The sequence below is a fragment of the Mytilus galloprovincialis genome, chromosome 4, assembly GCF_965363235.1.
Source record: "Mytilus galloprovincialis chromosome 4, xbMytGall1.hap1.1, whole genome shotgun sequence".
In the NCBI taxonomy this organism is placed as follows: Eukaryota; Metazoa; Mollusca; class Bivalvia; order Mytilida; family Mytilidae; genus Mytilus; species Mytilus galloprovincialis.
Genome location: NC_134841.1, coordinates 74,445,954 through 74,468,626, shown reverse-complemented (window position 1 = coordinate 74,468,626; position 22,673 = coordinate 74,445,954). Strand labels below are relative to the sequence as shown.

The window sequence follows — 22,673 nt, the reverse complement described above, 5'->3', positions numbered from 1 at the left end:
CAAATATCTTCATTGAATTGAGATGAAACAGTTTGAATTGCAAAGGGTACAAAATGCACGCGACTCCTTGTAGATTATTTTATAATTAGTTTGAAATTCAGCGCTCATCCATTCATAAAACGAAAACTAAAGATCTACAATTTTGTTTCCACATCATTGATATATAGTGTTGTCTCCTTAAATAGGTTAAGATTGATATTTATTTGCGTCCCATTTTAGTTTTACCCGTACACTTATTCGGAAAGAAGATATATTATTCATCGATTCCATATTTTCAATCGTCATCTGATTCGCTTGACCAAATCATTCATAATTCTCATAGTGCTTCCCTTTTTTTTCAATTTCAACTCCTAAATAATAATTATAAAAAGTTTTGACAAGTGGGAATATATATTGGATAAAATTTGTCATTTCCGAATCTGAAAGAATTAAAAGTCATTCATTTTTCGAAACCAAAATTGAAACATAATAATTTCCATTGAGTATGACGTTTTAACCAATCACAACGTCTTCTTATACTCTTTTGAAAATACAACATAGAATGCATTAGATTCTGAACCGGTGAAATGTAAATATTGAAAGAAACAATCTATTTAACCTGAGTTATTTAGATGCTAAAATCAAATCATTGCTCCCGATACATCCAATGGTTGTTTGACGGAAGAAATAAATGATGATTTACGAACAAGACATTTCTGTTTCATTCAAGGGTTACTTATCCAACAATAAAATTGACTGCTTAGTACACCTATTAATTTATATATCGAGCAGTTATTATTATATATCATGATAGCTTGTGTGACAAAACCATATTTGTTCAAAAGAATTCGATAATCTATACACGTTGTCAATAACCTTTCGTGTATGTGTGACTATTTGAGTTTAAACGGCCATTGGGATAATGTTATATTTAAAGTAATGTTTCGAAGATTAAGACAACTGATGGGAACTGAACTAACAGTGTTTTAATGAAGGTCACATTGAGTTTATCAATATTTATTCTGATGGAAAGGAACATAGCCTTTCATCGCTTTAAAAAATATTCCTGTTGAAAATTGTACAATGTTTCAAAAATAAGTTAAAAACTCATATATGATTTCCAGTCTCTTATCCAATCAGAAGAGCAATTCTTGCTCCCAAATGCCACGTTTCTTGTAGCAAATGGCAAGACGAAATCCGACGATTAGTCGTATAGTGATTAATCATACAAGACTAGAAGACAAGCGTATAAGTACAAATATATATATATAACCATGTGTTATACATATATAATGTAACGGTCAGCAAACTCCTGATGACGTACGGTTGTCTTCAAAAAGATGACACCGACAAAAAATTTCAGAAACCTTAATTCAGTATCTAACTTGCAAGAAGCAACAATATAAATGTAATCCCAAAAGCAGACACAATGTTTTCATAATAAATTTTTGACAGTTTGACATTTTATGTCTGTTTGTTTTGTTCACACATCAATGTCAATATAATGGAATTTAATGCGACTGTCATACAAGTGAGAGGTTCGACTAGCTATAAAACCAGGTTCAATCCAATATTATTTATAGAAGAAAATGACTGTATCAAAAAACAGAAATATGACAGTCGTTATCCATTCGTTTGATGCGTCTGAGCTTTTGATTTCGCTAATTGATTACGGACTTTCCGTTTTAAATTTTCGGAGTTTGGTATTTTTTGTAATTTTACTGTCCAAACTTAATGTATCTTTTTGCCCGGCCTTTGTCTTTCTGGACTTAATACAATTCCCTCAGTTTTTGTGTGTTATCTTGAGTTATCTTCTTATCGATTGATGAGATTTGAACATCGGCAAACTACTGCTGCTGATAATTTCCCTGATAATCAAAATACAGGAAAACGTTTTTTTCGTTATTTTCGCGACAAGAGTTCACGAATCAATAAAATAACGTCGAAATTTCATAGGAACTCGATTTATAGGACTTAAACCGTACAAAAAATACTATTAGTACCTTAAGATTGCGAAAACATGTAGATGTGAAAAGTAAACCTACGCTTTTAGCAAAAATCTTAAGTTGAAATAAACGAATAGTATACAGTAAAATGTGGGAAGTCTACCTAGTCAAATATTCATCTTCATTTTTTACAACACTAACGCAAAATCTTTTTTTTCTGTTTTGATGCTTTCACTGCAAAAAAACAGACTACGGTGCTAAGGAAAATTGAATTATAACAGTGTCAAAATGTATGCGGAAAAATTGTGCTGTTTAACGTTAAAGCAATTTGTCATTAAATGACAACAATCTTCACCAAGTAACCTAATTAGAATTGATACACCAGCTTAGAATTATAATAAGCCTATAATAGAATTTTATGAAGATAATCCATTTTGTAACAGCGAGAGCAATTTCTTTTCATAACTATAAAATTAGAAGGTTTATACGCAGTGTATCTATTTTTTTTAGTTAAAAGTGATGCGGCGGTTTTTGGAAACCCTTTACTATTTATTGTACTATACCAAACATAAAAGGGATAGACACAATGAATCTTATTTGTTTTATAGATTTATAAGTAATGATTCTGGTGATAAGTCATACTTCAGTCACAAGTATTCTAAACGGCTAGTGACACAGTAATGTGGATAAATCAAACCAAACATTTTATCCAAAACAACTTAATGCAGTGGCAATTATTTTATCTAACACACAGTCGTGTCTATAGATTTGAACACTCAAACAATCCATAATGTATTTTATCATGAACGATCATTATGGGCAGCTTTAACATATCATAATACCCAACACTTTTGGAGGATAATAGCAATCCCTAGTAGTCGACAACTAGTAAAAACAGCCAAAGTAACGCGACAATCTGACAATCAATACTTCTGTTATTTTATGTCAAACAAGAAAATTTGATTATCAATTAGACTCGTACTTCATATTCTAACTGTAACCTACAATTACACGGGATCGACGACAAATTGAGAGTGGCACTCAGCTGAGATTTGATTGGTCGGTTATTGAGAAGAATGCACCATATTCATTATCGCTTGTATTTATTATAGTCCATGGTAATGTATCAGAATCTGCAATTAGTTACTAGACAGGAAACTGTAAACACTTAATGAAGTATTCTTCGGAAGCTGAAAAAGTTATCATGTGATTTAAACTTAATTCTTACCGATGGTTTCATATTTTTAACAGGTACAGCGTGATATTTGTAAATTAAAAAAAATTGTAAGTAAATGAAATCCTGAAAAGCGTTTATTTTCTTAATTTTGAAAGAAAAAGAAACATTTTTAACATAATGAACTATTGGAATCTTGAAATTTTACAGTTAAATTGAATGAAAGCCTTCAAGATATCAAAGATGAAAAATTCACTTTCAAGATGCATCGTGACATTTGAAATTTAGTATGAGCTAATTTGTACGGAGAACTTTCGGTTAATTGATGGTGAATTAAATTCAATTATAACTACTACTTTTTACCGAAAGTTGTTTTTTAATGATGAATCAGATTTTTGTGAGGAAAGGTAACAAACACCTATGATAATGACAGAAATTGATTTCATCTATTTATGAATGAATTTGTATCCGAGTTCCAGAGTATAAAATCAAGCTAACAATGCAAGAGATAGCTGAACCTGTAGGAGGCCAGAATAACATGCGAAGAAAACATAGTCTGTATATTATCTTACTCGATTAAGCTTTTTGTTGAAGAGCTGCACAAAAGAGATTTAATTACCAAGCTGAGACCAGAGTTTGTCGCGTCATCGGTCACAGGATTGCTTTTTTAGTCAATCTTTGAATTAAGAATAGTTTATTAAACCTTATAATGTGAGGACGTTGTTAATTGGTTTAATATCTTCGATCGAGCGGATTTACACTCAAGGTATTTTAACATTGTCAAGTATTCAGACTACATAATACAATTTTTACGAAGTAAGAAATATACGATTAATTAACAAGGTTATTTAATATTCTACTTTAAAACTGAAAATTGGATAAGAAGAAACGTTTGTTATAAGCTCCAGATCGGTAAACACATACTGTTTCTAAACCAGGAAAAAATCTTTACCATTCAAACTGTACTGAAGACATCACTCAGAACTATCGGTCTGGGATTTACCTTTATCAAATTTAAAATTAAAAGACAACTTTTTCGAGTGTTCTCAGACTGTGTTGTTAACTAAAGTGAGTGTTAGTTGAGTTAAGAAAATCCTTCCAATTCATCAATGTGCCAAGAGTGCTAATCTTTACAGTCTCAAAGGCATAAAAGACAACGCAATTGACTTTCTAGAGATCTGAGATTTAACAATGTACACAGATTTGATATTAGTTTATCTACATGCATTAATTTTAGGTAAGTGTTTAATTAATTTTTAATGAATAAAAAGCTGAATATATGTTTATCAACGATACATAGTAATTATTTTATTAAAATTGGCTAATTTTATTCAAGAATAAGGGAATATAAAGCTTCAATAGTATTAGATGTCAATTTTTTAGAAGTTACAAATTTAAGTCAGTAACAATCACAGCAAATGTTCTTTAACTTCGTACTAGATTTAATTTAACACAAATATGTTTGATTGCAAACGTCACTGATGAATCTTTTGCGTCTGGTGTACATACTTTTAAGCTTTGTATCTATGAAGGGTTAGTGTAAAAGTAACAACTATAATTTAGAATATGACATATACATGCATGTTTTCATTGTACGTTTAACTGAACAATGAAATAGTTTAAAGTAGGTTTTATCTTACATCGTCGACCACTGTCTGGACACAAATGAGATTATTTCCTCAACTCGTAGTAAAAAGAATTTTGACAGAGAAAATAAAATGACACTTCTTGTGCAATAAAAGTCCAGTAAAATAGCTAGAACATAATCTACCTCCACTAGGCGAGAGACAATTTAATATTTTCAGTACATTTGGGAATATTTTATATTAATGGCCAGAAGTTGATTTACAATGGTTTGCTAATTATACGAATACATAGGCGGAAAATATAAATAGCCATGTACAATGACGAAAAAAAGGTGGATGCACCGGCCTCTTCTTTGACTTTCAAAATTTTATTGAATATCACCAGGTAAAAAGAGGAAATTTCTATAATTTTAATCAAACATATAATTCTCGCCTTTTAAATTTCAAATTGTGTTTTTATTACAAATGTTTTTATAAGAATTATTTAGAACCATCATTGGTATTTAAACACAAAGCTTGTCGTTAATGTATTGGTCCTAGGTTATTTCAGTATATTTACAGAATGATAAATACCTAACAAAGATGAGGGAAACAAAGAATATATTCTGATAAAGGCAATTAACATGTTTGACCATTAACGAAGGTTTCCGTTTAATGTGCTATTTTTAATGAAGTTTTACTATTAAAGAGATATAAACATGACATGATTGAAGACCCATCTAAAGAATGTATATCTCTCAATATCAGATCGGTTAACACGAATAAAAACAATAAAAAAAAACCCTCCACAAGCATATTTAAGCAACAGAATGAACCTTATCATCTAATCAGAAACACTGTTTAGTGGCGTAATATATCTGAAATTAAATGCTCTGTATTAGGCAAAGCACATTGATATTTAACATATATCTTATGTTGAATTGACGAAAACAAATTTTTACTTGCCTGAAAGTAAAAACGTTGTCGAATATTTTCACTGCCATCACGTTTCTTCATAAATTTTTATCAAAATGGATAATCTAAACAGTAATTATAACACTTTGAAGTTCAATTCCAGTGTCAAAATTTCTAAATAAGAGGTTGTTAAGGAAGTAGTTAATCTCTGTGTCCTGTTTATAATTTTGTTTGAAGTCAAGATTTGTCAGTGGCTGTCGTATGATATCTTCTTGATTTTTGCCTTTTAGGATTTCAATGGTAATGATCTACTTGTCTCTGTTAAAATTATTCACAATTTGACTAGATTCTAGATAGTAAATTTAAACAGCTTGTAACATAGTATGAATGTCTTGAAGATTGAATGATGACCTCTGATGTTTGTTCTGGTTAAGATGTTAGCTATATCCTTGCCATTCAACCAAATTGTCATAAAATGTAAACAAATGTTCATTGCTAAATGTTTTAACTCCTTGTTGATAAATTTTGATCTCTCTGGCTTCTTCTTAGTCTATGCATTAACAATTTCCCGACAGGTATAGCAGGGATATGTGCTTACATTTTCAGAGTAACTAATATTACCCCGTGTTTAGTTTTTTTGTGTAATGTTTTATATACTGCTGTTTGTCTTGAGTCGTATTTTTTTTGGGGGGTGGGTGATTTTTGCCAAGATATTTTGCCGGTCCCTCTTTGGTTCATGATTTTAGAAACTCCCTCCGAGCACTTTCACTGCTTCTTCTCAGAAAACCCGTATATTTCTTTATATGTTTTAATTTACACGTCAATTGCAATTTTTTTTACACCAAAAAACATGGAAGTCTACGTTTTTCGTATAACATATCGCTTTTACATTTGAATAATATTTTCAATATTTTCAATCAAAAATGTAGACATCTTTTTGCCAAATATTCGAATTTTGCAAATGGGTATATATATTGAGACTAGTATTTATTATCAACACGGTTCATGTATCATATTTATCAATAAAAAAATATCCAACACGTGGTGCGCTCGACTCTAATCTTAATTGACTAGGATTGTCAGTTTTCATATCGAAGTTCAATGGTTTTCTCCAGCCTCTTCAACTGATATAAGCTAACCGTTTCAAAATGGCACATAAGAATAAAAGTGGCGTTAAAAACTAAACAATCAATCAATCGAAAAAGACGACATTCAACAAATAATGTTGTAAATTTGAAAATCAGTAGCAGACACCTTTTATTTCTTTAAACGTTTGTGTCTTTAAACAATAAAACAATAATGCTCTCAATGATGCAGATTTTACCATAACAGATGATGCTGAACTTATTTGTTCAAAAGACTTATAATCATTTAGCTATCAATTTATTTCTTCTTACACTAAACCGAAAGGACTTTATAAGAGGATTTAGAACTGGTAATGATCTCTCATTTGTTTGTAGTAGTCTTACAGCGTTTTAAAGACTTTGATGCCATCGACAATTCAACAATTTACTGCAAAACCTCTAACATTGTTGCAATTATTATATTAACAACAAAAGAATTGTTTTGATAAAGTAGACTTGTTAAAAGCTAGTTTTTCTCAAATAGACACACTATTGCACACATCATCTCGTTAATTTCCATATTCGATTACATCTTTTATGTTAGAGTTAAAACTCTAACCTTTGCATTTAAATGTTATTTAGTACCTCACGTGCTTGGCATTGTTTGATAAAATTCATTAAACATTATACAGGTTTTTCACCTTTTTTCTTCTGTATCCCTTTATCAGTTCACTCTTTCATACTGAACAATGCTGTTGTATATATAGTGATCTTGGTTTTTCTGATTATTTCACTAAAATACACTTTGAAATGAAGAACCGAATTTAATTGATTCTAACATAGACATTTGCTTTTAATTAAAACAAAAAAAAAAAAACAAAACAAAAAAAAAAAAAAATGAAAAGAAACAAAAAACTCCATAAACATTTCAGCTTGGTATATTGATCAGAATTCAGAGATATTATGCTGTTGGTTTCCAGTTTGGTAACATTGTGTAAAATTCAGGGGTTGAATACAAAATGTACTTAAAAATTGCTTAGCTATTTAGGTTTTTTTAATTTCTCTAAAAAAAAAAATCAATCGCAAGAGAGAATTATAACTGTCCTGTTAAAATAGTGACATTTGAAATTTTAAATGGTTTTATCCAAAACTTGAGAAAAAACAACATATCATTATGGTTTTATGATCGAGTTGAAAAAATTATCGCTTTAATTTTAAACAAACTACAAAGTATTGATCAATTTATCATGTGAACAAAGTTAAACCATTGTGGTGACGTCAACCTATTCATTTACCGTGGATTCTTTTTCTAGATTCAACGCTTCCTAAATCCGTCGCTGAAATGGACTCACCAAATTATATTCAATTGTGTTCTTTGTGTGTCTAATTTCATTAAGTTTGAACTGGCCAATTTACTGAATTCTGTTCACTTATGGAATTATTTTAAAAACTTACCTTTAATTTTTGTAATTTCTTTATGCCTGCACTGGGAATCGAACCCGTCCATGAATTCTCCTAAGTGTCACTAACATCATCATATCGACGAAACCTCTCGACTACCAATTGGTTACACTTTAATTGTCTAACTTATATATATAAATGAATATTTGATATACATCGGTACAACGGACACACATGGATTATACATTTATATATACAATAATAGGCATTCGTAGTGTATCAGTTGGTAGCCGCGAGGTTTCATGGTTATGCTTAATGAGTTAGAGCTTGGCGGTTTAGGTTCGAATCCTTGTATTTTTATTTTTTTTTTGTTGCCTCTATTCTTTCGTTTTCCGGTTTAGTCTCTTGTTTTTTAAGTTATTGTGGATATTTTGTTTAATAAAAGCGAGTTTCTCCGTTTATAATCGGATCATTGTTAGCTATTCCACATGTTTGAAATGAAAATGTTTACATTCTAGGTGTTCATTTTTGTTTTATAAATCAATATAGTATGATTTCATCTGTTTATTCGCAAATTCCTATGCTAGAAAATCGTGCTATGCCTAGAAGAAGACTTCTTGTTAGAAATTTCGGACACATGCTTTAAATATATGCTATATATATGTTTTTTTGTCAAGTTGTTGTCCCCGGCTTTGACATATTCCCCATTTTCATTCTCAATCTTATGAGAAATAAGATAGAATATGTCTCATTTTGTCAAAAATGTTCAGATGCCTGACAAATGAAAATCTTTAAGGGCAGACGTGGTGTGTTCAAAATGTATTTGTATTGTTTTAACCATTTAATTGTAATATATATAATTTATTTTAAAACATACTCACCCCTTCTCGTCCAATGAAAAGTCAGTTTTCCCCCCTCTAATTTTCATAGTACATGATTTTCCATGCACTATGAAATGCAATACATGAAGGACTTTTCATTGTCAGTTAATTATGAAAGTGAACTCTTATTAACTGAACTAATGAAGTGTACAATCCCCTGAGGCATATTCCTGGGAAAAGAGCCTACCGATTAAAGATTAAAGAGCAAAGAATAAAACAAAGCATTTTTAATTTTGCAAATTGTCCTACATTTTCTAATGGTACACATATTAGAATAAACAAAGACAATGGGGGTAAGGAAGTAGGTAAAATAATATTTATTTATTATATACCTGGCATTTAAGGGATTTTTTTTTCTTTCAAGAAAACAATGCCAGACTGCTGATATATAAAGCAAAGGATTTTTTTCGGAGAAACACAATACATATAAAATTATCAATAAAAAGTAAGCACTTAATGTTGAATGGTCTGAATTTAAATGGTTATACAGCGAGTTTTTTAATTATAAAATAAAATCAAATTTAAAAAAGGGGATTTATAAAACATTGTGTTGTTTTTTATAAAATAAAATAAATCTAAAGATATATAAGTATTAAATTTTACCTGAAGCAGAAGAAAAACAATTTATCTATTCGGTCCTCACAAACTATGTCAGTGCTATTTCATTCCATCAATTTTAATGACGATTACCTATGTTTTACATTTGTTTTATTTATAAAAAGTGAACTCTTATTAAGGTTTGAATATTCCAATGAGAAAGGCTAAATTTGTAAGGTCACTCGAAAGTGTGAATATGTTCTAAATTGGTCAGACAATACTTGGTCATGTTTTATGAAGATTAAAGCCCTCGGCTTCGCCTTGGGCTTAAATCTTCATAAAACATGACCAAGTATTGTCTAACCTATAAGTAATGCATCGTTTGTCACGATAACATGGTTATTTAAACTCACTTACAATACCTTCTAATTAAGAATAGGCTTTAATTTTGAATAGATATTATCACAATAGTTTAAGTTATAGATACAATGGATAAGCGTTGATTAATGAAAAACAAACCATTCGCCCTGCGGGCTCATGGTTTCTTTTTCAAGAATCAACGCTTATCCATTGTATCTATATCACTTAACGTACACACATAAAAAGGTCTAAGTAAGACAGACATCACATATAGAAAAATGACAAGAAACAACAATTCACAATACACTACAAAAAACTGAAGATTAAACAATATTTGTGTTACGATACAAAGATGCACGAAATAATATGTGTTGAAAGGCAAACATGTTGGCAAGGTAAATATTTTTAAATCAGTATCGATCTTTTTTTTAAATGAAATGATACTTTTTGAAAGTCTTTGGTTTTTCACTCAAATGTTTTTTTTCTTTTATTTCCTTATAAAATCTTTCTGAATCTTGAAATTATTCATAGACCATACTGAACGCGCGTGTGTGTACTTATACATCACAAAATGTTAAACCAAAGTTAATCATGCAAATATTTAAAAGGTCATTTGATTTGCGGAAAAATGGTCTTTTAAAAACGATATTTTCAATTTATTCGTATATATCTTTTAACTCTATTTTTGTAAAACATTGGAGAGTTGTATATATAAATGAAGTTTAGCCTTTTCATGTTAAATCATCTAGTATTGAATCAAATATTGCTAGGTTGAACAACCAATAACGTTACCGGTTATCTTCTAGACGCTCTGCTTGTATTACAACATCTCTTGGAAAAATAAGGATGTCAGCTTTTTACCGTCTACAGAGTTCTCGATTCTCTATTACTAGTATTATTTTTTTTTTAACTTAGATGCTGCTTAAATTTATAATAATGTGCTTTAAATTGGATATTTTACGTCATGAAACGTTTTGAACCGATCGTTTACTCCTGTAGAATATTTCCACCAAATAGAATGAAATTCAAAACAGTGTAGCTGTGGCCATTGATTGACACATTAAAATCATCCATTGACTGGGACAATTTACGTGAACGTTTGTCTGTAACGACCACTGTTCACGACGTACCTACGATAGACATTTAAACTGTGGGGTCACCAAGGGTTTCTTAACGCCTTTAATTATAAAATAATTCGAAAAATTAATCAGGAATAACCTTTGTGTTTTGATTTATATAATTGATATAAATCAAAATATCGTGTTATTTCTGATTAATTTTTCGAATTTCTTTATTTAGGTGTTGAGAACCTTTGGTGACCCCATAGTTTAAGTGTCTTTAAAAAGTACATAGTGAGCATTGGTCGTTACATACAAACGTTCACCTAAATTGTCCCAGTCAATGGATGATTTTAATGTGTCAATCAATGGCCACAGCTACACTGTTTTGAATTTCATTCTAATCTATATAAAAAAGGAAGATATAGTGATTAGCAACCAAATAGAATGCGTTGAATAAAAAGCAGACAACATCATTGTCAATAGAAAAACAATGAAACGTCAAATTAAAATACACGAAATCCATGGAAAACCTTAGGTGAACTCAGAAGTTCGGCAGTTCTTGTTTCGCATTTGACACACATTGTGTGAACCATTGTCAATACTTTTACGAATCATATCAGGTTACTAAAAATATAAAAGCAAATTAGCGAATGACTGTGCATAACATCAAGACAATACAACATTCATAAACAATCGGTACATATGCATTTAAATTTAACAACCTTATCACAGGATCCGCAACGTGAAAGTTTAAAATGCAAATACGATCCGACTGATCTTGGGAAAGACTTTAACCAGTAGATAAAACAGAGACATTACAAAATAAAATTACACGAAATACAACATTGAAAACTAAAGCATATCAAACATTCTCAACAAGAACAGTTTGAACTCATGTGTATTGCATTTTCTTAAACCATCAGTTTGTTTTTCAGTTGATAACTCGGAAAGCTATTAGTTTTATAAAACAAATAATATTCAGTTACAATATTTTATCCTATGGCGTTTGCAATCGTTCTCATCTAAAAACATTTTTGTGAATTTCCTTTTCTTTCTTTCTGTATATCTCAAATATAAACGGACTACAAGCTAAATAACTTTATTGTTTGATTCATGACGTTGTGCGCTTTAAGTCTGTTTTTTTAAAGGAGACTTTTCACAAAAACATTTAAAAGTAAACCCATCATAATGAAGTTTATAGTTTTCAAAACATTTTGTTGAACATGTAACTAAATTTAAAACCTTTCCCATTGTAATATACATTAACAAAATGCTACTGAAATCTTACTATTTTTTAAAAACTACGTTCATCTAATTGTAGTCTCAGATACACATGTTGATTAAATAGAAGAAACCTTTCATTTTTATGCAAAGCCTTTAGAAGGTTCAGAATAAACCTCTCAATTAATTAGGATAAAGTACGATTTTAAAGACATTCTTTACATTTCTCGTTTTCTTTGAATTTTGGAAAATTCTAGCTCAAAAGAATAGAGAGAAAAAACTTATAGTATCGATTTAAGAAAATCATGATCACAAAAACTTATGAACCAGAAAAGAATTTTTTGTCGACGAAATTAAAACCAAAATAACAAAAAAAAAGGTTGTACCGGTCAAGTCAAAATTGAAAATTAAAATATAGAATTAGATTTATACTGCAACTAGTTGTGTTTATTTCCTAAATATAGTAACACAGCTATATTTTGTATAATGTCAATTTCATTATGGAACACTTTCTCCACAATCAGGGGTCCATTAAGGGTTGCAAATAAGTTTGACATTTGTGTTACGATTTAAAAAGCAATCAATGTATAAGTTTGAGTTGCAGTATAAAACAATATTAGGTAAATGTCATAAAAATATAAACTTTTTTGTACCCGGCGCAAAACTGGAGAAGGGCTCGGTAGAACCTCGCTCTTCCACAGTTTCTCAGCCTCATATAAAAAAGTTTGTATTTTTCTTTCATTGACCAAATATTGTATATGTATTGGTCTGGTGACAGAAAAAATGAAACTTCTCCTTTGGAAAACTTTTACTCGTTAGAAATTTTTGCTAAGCTAATATGAATTTATTGTTACTTATTATTGTCACTCTTGGCGTCCATCCCTATAAAAGTTCCAAAACATCATTTGTAGATGGCATACAACAATTACTGATTTTTGACATTTGAGCAAACCTCATGTAAGATACAGGCTTATAAGTTGGATCGCAAGACGCGTGTGTACATACGACTCATCAGTGGTGATCGAATCAAAAGTAGAGCATAAAATTTATATTAAGTAAATTTACAGAAAAAGTAACTTATCAACTATATTCCATGTCAACACAAAAGTGACGCAATGTTCACCAGCAGTGGCATCGACCCAGTGATTGTAAAAACTCATGAAACATACCGGGCGTCACAGACGTTGCTTTTGTCTACTTAAACTTAGTAGTGGCGGTCGAATCAAAACAATTGCAATGACGAGGCAATACGAAAAGGTAGAGCACTAAAAGCAAACAATTCCGAATAGTTGTGTGTCAAATACAATTGAGGCTCTCTATGTCTGAGGTAAATTAACCGTTTTATTTTGAGTATTTTTGCATTATTTAAAAAAAAATTAAAGAAAAGAAACTTATCCATGATATTCCTTGTCAACACAAAAGTGCTGACTTTTAGAATGATACCCTAATGGACGAAACGTTCACAAGCAGTCATTGTCACAAAAAGATACCAGGCTTAATCTAAGAAATCTATCATAGGTTGACTCCATATAACCCATAGTAATTTATCGCTTAGGGAATATTTCGATGATTTGAATTTCAATGGGTTTTTTTACTTAAAAAAATCTAAAATGAATTATTGCACGTTTAAAGATGTATTTTAGTAGTTGATGTAGTAAATTGTACACAGTAGAACAAACAATCATATTTTTTTTCAAATAAAAAGTGTATCAGTTAAGACAAAGACAATTACAAAAGAACTTCATTGAATGGGCAATATATATTTTTTATTCTTTTTTAAAATTCTTTTGAATAGAAATTGTAAATTAATGAGATTTTTTAATGAAACATATGATAAGAAACTACATTATAGTTTTAATTACCGTAATGTTGTGACTATGGTTTATTCCTGTCATATATGTTTTTAGTTTATTGTCTTTCGTTAAAACCATGCTTTTTTATTTTACATATTGACATGCCCTTAACAAACGATTAGAGTTTTGCTCATTGTTTAGAACTTACGACGCCTTTGGTTGATTTAATCCTCGTTCTTTAGTCTGTGGTGCATATTTATCACATTTGTACCTATACCAGATCTCCTTATTTCCGTATGCCGAATATGAGATACACCCAAAATGCTCGATTCTATGCTGCTGTTATAATTGAAGGTTATCTACTTGGCCAGGGAGAAATAAATTGATATTCAGTTGTTTATCAATTCACTTTTCTTTTCTCGAATCAATTTGAAACTAGTACAAAACTGTAATCATATTTGTTTCCAAAACTGCAACAGATTTGGAAAACCTAACAATCCATATTTTTTTGATTTTGATGCAGGACTGCGTAATGACCAGTGGTTTTGCATAATGTTGTGATATTATGGAATTTGTTTCTCACAATATTTGCTCATGAAAATTTGACAAATTTTGTTTCTGCATTTTATACAGGTCAACTAGATAAATGTCATGTGTCCGGGGATCTTTTCAGGTACTTCCTTCATTATGAACGCTTAACCCGAAATTTGTAGGCCAACGATGTATAATAACTGAAAGGGCTGGAGAGCTATCTGACCAAAAAGGACATACACAAAATTAATAATTGTATTTGTCTGAGGTAGTTGAAACCTAGTTTTCCTAGTATTTTATTAATTTATAAACAGACACTTTGATTAAGGTACTTTTATATTTCAAATTTCAAGACTTGTCTATGTTTTAACAATGATTTTCAGAATCAGTTTGTTTTTCTTTAACTTATTCTATTAATTTTCATGTATGATTATGATTAAGATTCATTTATATGATTATACATAGTTTTAACCAATATTATTTTTAATATATTTTACATAAACTATATTCCTTTAGATTGAGGGTCGATAATTGTAATAATTACCAAAATCATAGAAAAATACCCACGTTATGTTTATCTTTATAAGACCATACATTATTGTGGCTTAAACTAACGTCATAAAAAATTAACAAATTGCATTATTTTCCAACTGTTTAATGATATATCTTGATATAGCACAGTTTGATTTGTCATATTTGTTTGGACTTCCCCTTTTTTGAAGTTCAGTTATGATTTTTTGGGGGTTAAAGTGCTCCTTTTTTTTATTATTCAACATTGCCATAAATGCGCAAGGTTTGGCTAGCAACAAAACCAGGTTCAACCCACCATTGTTTCTTAAAATGTCTTGTACCAAGTCAGGAAAATAGCAGTTGTTATCATATAGTTCGTTTCTCTGTGTTGCATTATCGTTGTTTTTTATTGCACTTCATTGTTCCTGTTGTTTAGTTGTTTTCCTCTTATAGTTGATGTGTTTCCTTCGGTTTTAGTTTGTAACCCGGATTTGTTTTCTCTCAATCGATTTATTACTTTTTAACAGCGTTATACTACTGTTGCCGTTATTTGCACCAATATCTTTGTTGTTCATTCTATAAATCTGTAAATTTGAACTGTTCGAATCTTAAAAACTATAAATGGTAGCCCATTTCTAGATATTGGCTGGTGTGATTTTGCAAGTACTATTCATTTGAAAAAAAAAAAAATCACAAAATTTTGTTAAATAGTTTATTATGTATATTTATAAGATAGCTATATTTTATATAATTTTGATCATATCAGTGACATTGCTAATTAGTCATATAGCTTTTGTGGGTAATGTCTGATTCCTTATCATCCAGCCACAAAGTAATATGTGTGTTCTATCAATGAATTTTATTAAAGCCAATAAAAAGTAAAATCACAAAAATACTGAACTTACAGGAAAATCAATTCGGAAAGTCCATAATCACATGGCAAAATCAAATAACAAAACGCATCAAAAACGAATGGACAAGAACTGTCATATTCCTGACTTGGTACAGGCATTTTCAAATGTAGAAAATGGTGGATTAAACCTGGTTTTATAGCGCTAACCCATTATTTTGCTTTATAACTGATCATAAGTTATACTTATAGAAACAAAAATAGAAATAATCATCACAAAAAGGAATGATAGAATTAGCTCGAAGATTACATGAATTATATGACAGTTTTATTTTTAAGACTAGTTTATCCTTTATAACCACAATTTCAGAATAGCGATCTGTTTTATAGAGCCTTTCATATCCCTTTAAAAGCTATACGACCGATGGTAGGTTGAATGACGACACGCAATACCTATACTGACATTAGGTAGTACGTCATTGAGATGACTTTGATTAGGTCTTCTTTATTACTTATTTAATTGGAGGAATAAGTAGATTTCAGCAATTGTTACTTAATTTTATTTCCTTTCGGTCAATAATTAATAATTGAAGCTGTAGTTTAGATTGGTACATTCTTTGAAAAGTAATCTGATATTTTAATGTACACTAGTATAACGGTATGTTCAGTCTTTTAGATAATACTTTGTCATAAGTCTGGCCGTTATACCACGTGACACACTTCAAGGGTTTTGAAATGGAATGAAAACGATTAAATTAATAATTGAATAATAAGTATTCTTTCTTTTGGTTCTGTTTTAATTATGAGAGTCTTGTAATGAATAGGAAATTATATGCTTGTATTGCCTTTTTTGTCGACAACTATGACCTCCTGGTAATTACCAAACTAACGTTAGGTGGAGAAGCATTGCAAAAGGTCATAATTTTCTCTGACTGTTTATGACGTCTTTACACAAAATCCATTGGATGTTGGATGAGTACTGATAGATAATTTAGTCGTAGGTGCATGATTTAATATTAAGTTGGTGTTGGCTTTGTCTAGCTCTCAGTATCTGCGATTACTCTCAGATCTATATTGAGTGTTTTTTGTTGTTGTTATGCTGTACAAGTACCTATCCACGTCAAGTCTATGCTTTTGTTAGATGTATTTCTATTTGTATTCATCTGATGAGTAAAACCTTTTTCGACTGATCTTTTTACAGTTTGTTCCTATGTTGCATTGTTACAACATTGTTTTAGACTAGCTGATGGTTGAGTAGCCTGTTATTCAGTGGTTGTCGTTATATATTTGTTTTTTTGACCATTGTTTTGTAAATCCATTAGGCCGTTGTTTTTCATGTCTGAATTGTTTTACAATTGTAATTTCGGGCCTGACTATAGTTGACTATGCGGTTTGGGCTTTGCTCACCTATAGTTGTTAATTTCTATATCGTTTTGTCTGCTGTGTTGAGTTGTCGTCTCATTGTCAATCATACCATATGTTCTTTTTTTTATATTCGAACGGCTGTGACTGTTTCATCTGAATGTATAATGCATACTGAGACGCTAACACTGTGGCACTTAAAGTATTATCAAATGTTATCGACATGTCTAAGATCTTCGTATGACTTCAATTTTGCCTATATATCATTGATATAAGATTTACATTATCAATTGAATTCTAGGAACTCAGTACTTTGTCCCTTAAATTCATTAGAACGTACCTATGAAGTTGACCACATCTTATGATTTGTGTGATGTTTTGCCTACTAAATACATCACATAGATGTTTTATTTTTGCAGGACATAAAGTCTAATTTAACATTTCTCATTAACTCATATTTTCAAAGCAGTCAGCATGAAACTAATGGATATCAACTGTCACATTTTCTTATGTAGAAAGCATAACGTGAAACGCGCGTCTGGGGGAAAATACACAATTTCAATCCTGGTGTATGTGATAAGTTTATTTAGGTTATTCTGTGCAACGAAAAATAACATTAACAGTGTTCGACACAAATTTTCGGAATCTTTTTCAACTTCGTAATTGCTTTAGTCATTAAAAAAAGTAAATCACAAAAATACTGAACTCAGAGGAAAATCTAATCGGAAAGTCCATAATCACATTGCAAAATCAAATGACAAAACACATAAAAAAACGAATGGACAAGAACTGTCATATTCCTGACTTACTACAGGCATTTTCAAATGTATTCAAAACGTTTTGAGTGCTATTAAGTGGTAAGCCTTATTTAGACTAAACGCCAGTCGGATGTTCTAAATAACAAGTTTGGTATTTATGGATGGATTATACAACCATTGGTATTTTTATCTGTAAATTAACAGTTTATTAAATGCTGAACTGATTTTTTTTTACAATCCACAAGGCATAGATTATTCGAAACCATTTTAGACCCAATTGTTTTCGAAAATATGTTTTCATGCACTTCGCCTCCGTATTAGATAAGGCGTTCTAATTAGAAAATAAAATGCATGCATGTTTAACCCAATCATAAGCCTTGTATCTTTTATGAGTAGATTCTAAACCTTAAGTGTAGTACATTTGTTTTAACTTATTTTTCGCAGATTGCGTATTTTTTCTAATCAATTCAATTTGTTTATTTTTCTAGGGGGTTTAAATGGCAAATGCTTCTTGGAGATTCCTTATAGGGACATATAGATCTTACATTGCATCATTGAATGCGGAATCGATGTTGCGCGACATGATCAAACTCTCGACTGAGATCAAATACTTTGTTTTAGAATAAATCTCTTCAATCCAAAGACTATGTTTAAAATAGAATGATTTTGTCTTCAGGAATGATGTTTGTGAATATTTTACAATTAGTATGAAGTATAAAATCTCATGCATTTATCAATTTGTGTTTAGGACTGATAGGGCAAAGATATAAAATGTCAGTCACATACTTTGCTAAAATGAATTTTATTGTAGAAAAACAGAAATTGCTTCCGATCGTGCATGTACAAATAATTATCCGGGCCACCCAATGATGTCTTCAACATTAAAAACACATATATATACCATTTAGAGGCAAATAATTATTTCATTACCAATTTAAATCTGTTATTTTACGCGTCTGGAGTTTTAAGGCAGCTAATGCAAAAAACTTGACCTGAATGTGACATTTAGAACAGATAATTAGAAAAGGTATATTCCTAACTAAAGGGGGGAGGGGAGAGAATCATATTAGCTTTCAGAGCTTCCAAATTTAACAACTATATTCTGAATGTAAGTTGAATATGCATATCACTTCACGAACTAGAGATAGGAAATTTTGTTTAAACGAATATAGTTATGCTGTAATCTATCGCTTGTCAATATTCAAATAAACATGTAGGAAAAATACATATTTTTCTAATCTCATCTGATTTTTTGAAGGTAAATATTAAAAAATAACTTTTCACATTAATAATTACCGATTCTGTTCTATACACATGTTGTGAGAGAAAAATGTGCAGACACATTTATAGATTTGAAGAACAGTGGATATTATATTTTCGTTTTCCTTTTTGCTAAATGCTGTATGATTGTTGGATACATCATATCTCCTCTATATGCAGAACAAGTCAGGGAAATTACAGTTGCACTCCATTGGTTTAATGTTTTTGATTTTGTTATTTTTCCATTTGATCAAGCACTTTACATTTTGTATTTTCTTGTAGTTTCGGTATTTTTATATTTTACTTTTCGTGTCTTTAAAATAAAAAAAATTATACAGTAATTTGTTTTTACAATATTATAAATCTGAAATTCTTACATTCTCTCCGAACAAAGAAACAAATACATGTTCTCAATAATTTGTAACTTTCTTTTAATCCATAGTAAATACTCTTGTCATTGATTATGGCGGAAGCCACCTAATTAAAATAAAGCATGATAGTTTCACTAATGACCGGATAGTAACTGTCCCTGAAATAAGAAGTACTACAGATTTATGGTATTAAGTTTATCCTGTCGACGCGGAATATTGATACATTTTATTGGTTTAAATGTTTCCTTGTGTCTAGGCTTGGTCAACGTTAATTGGAAGCTAATGAAGTTGCTTATTGTCACCAGTGTCAGTAGGCATGCAATCAGGTTTATTTTAACTTCTGTAAATTAGAATGTGTAATTCTGCAAATCTAATATTAACTAACGAACAAGAATCTGAAACAATATATATTTAGATTGTAACGAATTACTTCTGGCACAATACTGGCATGGAAACTAGCATGGTAATTATTTTGTATATCACCATTTTTTTCACCATTCTGGTCTTTACATTTTATTAGCTATAATTACTTTCAAAAATTAAGAATGTCAACTTGTGTTCAACTTTAACAGAAATGTTCGAAATTCTGTATATCTCGTAAAATTTACGATTTTGTAAAATGAGGTGATGCAAAATATTATCATATAGAAACATTTTTAGATTAAAGGACAATCTTATATCGTATCATAAACATAAACAAAAGAGGGGAAAGACTAATTGAAAATAACAGTAATCATATGAAATGAAAAGACAATAAAGATAAACTTGAAAACCCTACTGAACTGTTGTTCAGAAACCAAATTTTATTAGATTATCAAAACTTTTTGATGTATCAATTTTCCATTTCAAAAAGTGATGAGTTTTTGCGCAATATTTAATTTATCAAGGAACTCTTATTTAAATGGTATAATAGGCGTTTTCTTTTCTGATTCGTTTATAAGTTTGATAACACTTTTGTTATAACAAATACCATGTAAAAATATATTTCTTTTATTCCTCGACACAAGCAGTGCTTTTTTTTTTGGACTCCATGAAAAGATAGCGAATACGTACATTTTTAATAAAATTACTATTACAGTTACGTCACTATGTTAACTTTTGTTCATTGTGGTGATCCAAATAAGAAATATTTATGCGAGAAATAGGGACCATATTTTGTACTTGTCGAACTTTCATACTTCTTCTTTTGAACGATGAAATTATTTATAGTAGGTCTGATTTGGATTCTGATTTCTTTCGGGTCACACAAGTAGCAAGAACTGTTAGCCCGATAAACTTATTGAAGTCAAATACGATGATTTCATGATTAATATTGCAATTTTACAGTATCTTTAACAAGTAAACGTTTGTTGATATTGAGTGTTTGTTTATTCAAATGTAAATCACTAAATAGATACGATTAATTATAAGAGACTAGACAATAATGCTGCAAACAGATCTTTTCTTAAAAATAATGAAATTCTGAAAAGAAAACTTTTCAATTAGTCGGCGAAACTATTAAAGTGGCGAAAAATAAATTCTTTGGGCAACAAGAAAAGCGAAAAAGATTTGACTCCGAGGAAACCCGGATGTTAGGTATGAATAAAAGGATGCTAAATGATTTAATACGTTGACAATATGATATAATGTTGATTTACAAACATTATTGATAATTCTTTTGAAAATTCAATTTAATCTACGTGTCTTAATAAATGAATTATTTGTGAAGTAAATTTTATTAACTCTTACAAGGATTTTTTTGTTTTTGGAGTCATTGTAAAATGTATATGACATTTAAACTTTTTCATTCGCTTGTCCTGTGATCTTTTCGGAATAGTTTCTTTGTTGGAAATGACACATTGCTTTGGATTTAAAACGACCAATATTTTAGTATCCATAGATGAACGCAAAGTAGAAAGGGATTAATATAAATCGCAGAACTTGTTTCCAAATCCACTATAATTAAAAATGTTGAAACTAACTTGAACATGTCCTCAATCTTTAAGCCTAAGATTATCTTATACTTTTAGTTGAGAAAGAGTACTAAAACGTTTGCAAAGTACAAAAAAATCTAACACAAATTCTTATATTTTGTTAAGCTCTCACACTTCTGTATTATCTACTAGTTAGAGAGCTTACTTCATATGAATCCAAACAACAATTTGCTTCTAAAGGTTAATTCGTTCGATTATACATAACAAACATGGGTGTTTTAACAACTTAACATTCAAATGACATCAATTAAGACAATATCGTTACTTATTTAAACATTCCAGTCTATTAAACAATCAAACTGCACTTATATGGCAAGTCTGATAAAAATGTCTTAGTGTTTTTCCTAATCATTGAATCAATGTTGTTAAAGCTTTTACGGTCCTAGGTATGAGTTTTTCTCTCCTTGTACCTTCTATGCAATACGTACCTGCTGTTTAATAGATAGTTGTATACATCGATTATCGATCCTGGAAAAGACGATGAACTAAATAATCTCATGTATTACTTAGTGTGAAAAGACTTTCTTAGAAAATACCCGATTACACAAGAACAAATAACAAAAGTAATCTGCCATTTAGGTGGAAGCATTTGTTTATTTTATTTTGGATACAATACAATTAAAAAACTTTCGAAGAGTTTTTAGCTCCATGGTATCTAAAACTGATAAGCAATACTGAATAAAAACTTGACGAGGTCAGATAGTGTAACTTATGGCATGTTGACGTTTCATGCAGATTTTACCGTTAAACGGAATGAAAGAAACAAAACGAGTATTTTCTAGCTGCGTTATATTAATATCGAATAAGGTTACGTGTAATATGGTATTTGAATTATTCTTAGCTGAACAATTTATATAGATGGTTGCGAATAATTTTGCATAAAAGATGCTGTCCAACACGGTAAAATATCATAACTTTTGTTGAAGTTGATGTTTATTTAATTTATTTTCTATAGATTTTTGACACTATAAAAGATAAAAACATAGTCCAATTTCAATTAGAGTACATTATTAATAATTTGCGAATGTTTAGACACAGAACTATGGTTTAACGATTTTGAAAAGGTTGAGTCCTCAATGCTCTTCAACTTTATACTAGTTTGGCTTTCTAACTATTTTGATTCGAGCGCCACTGATGAGTTTTATGTGGACGAAACGCGCG

At 30.1% G+C, this 22,673-nt stretch overlaps 1 protein-coding gene across 2 annotated transcripts in view; it reads left to right on the top strand.

Moving 5' to 3' along the window:
- Positions 1-3,477: 3,477 nt before the first annotated feature.
- The window catches only part of LOC143072938 (opioid-binding protein/cell adhesion molecule homolog), a 32,708-nt gene continuing 13,512 nt past the window's right edge, over positions 3,478-22,673 (top strand). Inside the window, exon 1 of one of the 2 annotated variants that reach the window (XM_076248111.1) lies at positions 3,478-4,336. In XM_076248111.1, coding sequence (XP_076104226.1) covers positions 4,291-4,336 — 46 coding nt within the window. In that variant the 5' untranslated portion in view covers positions 3,478-4,290. The remainder of the gene's footprint in view (positions 4,337-22,673) is intronic. The other variant, XM_076248112.1, reaches the window with a different exon arrangement.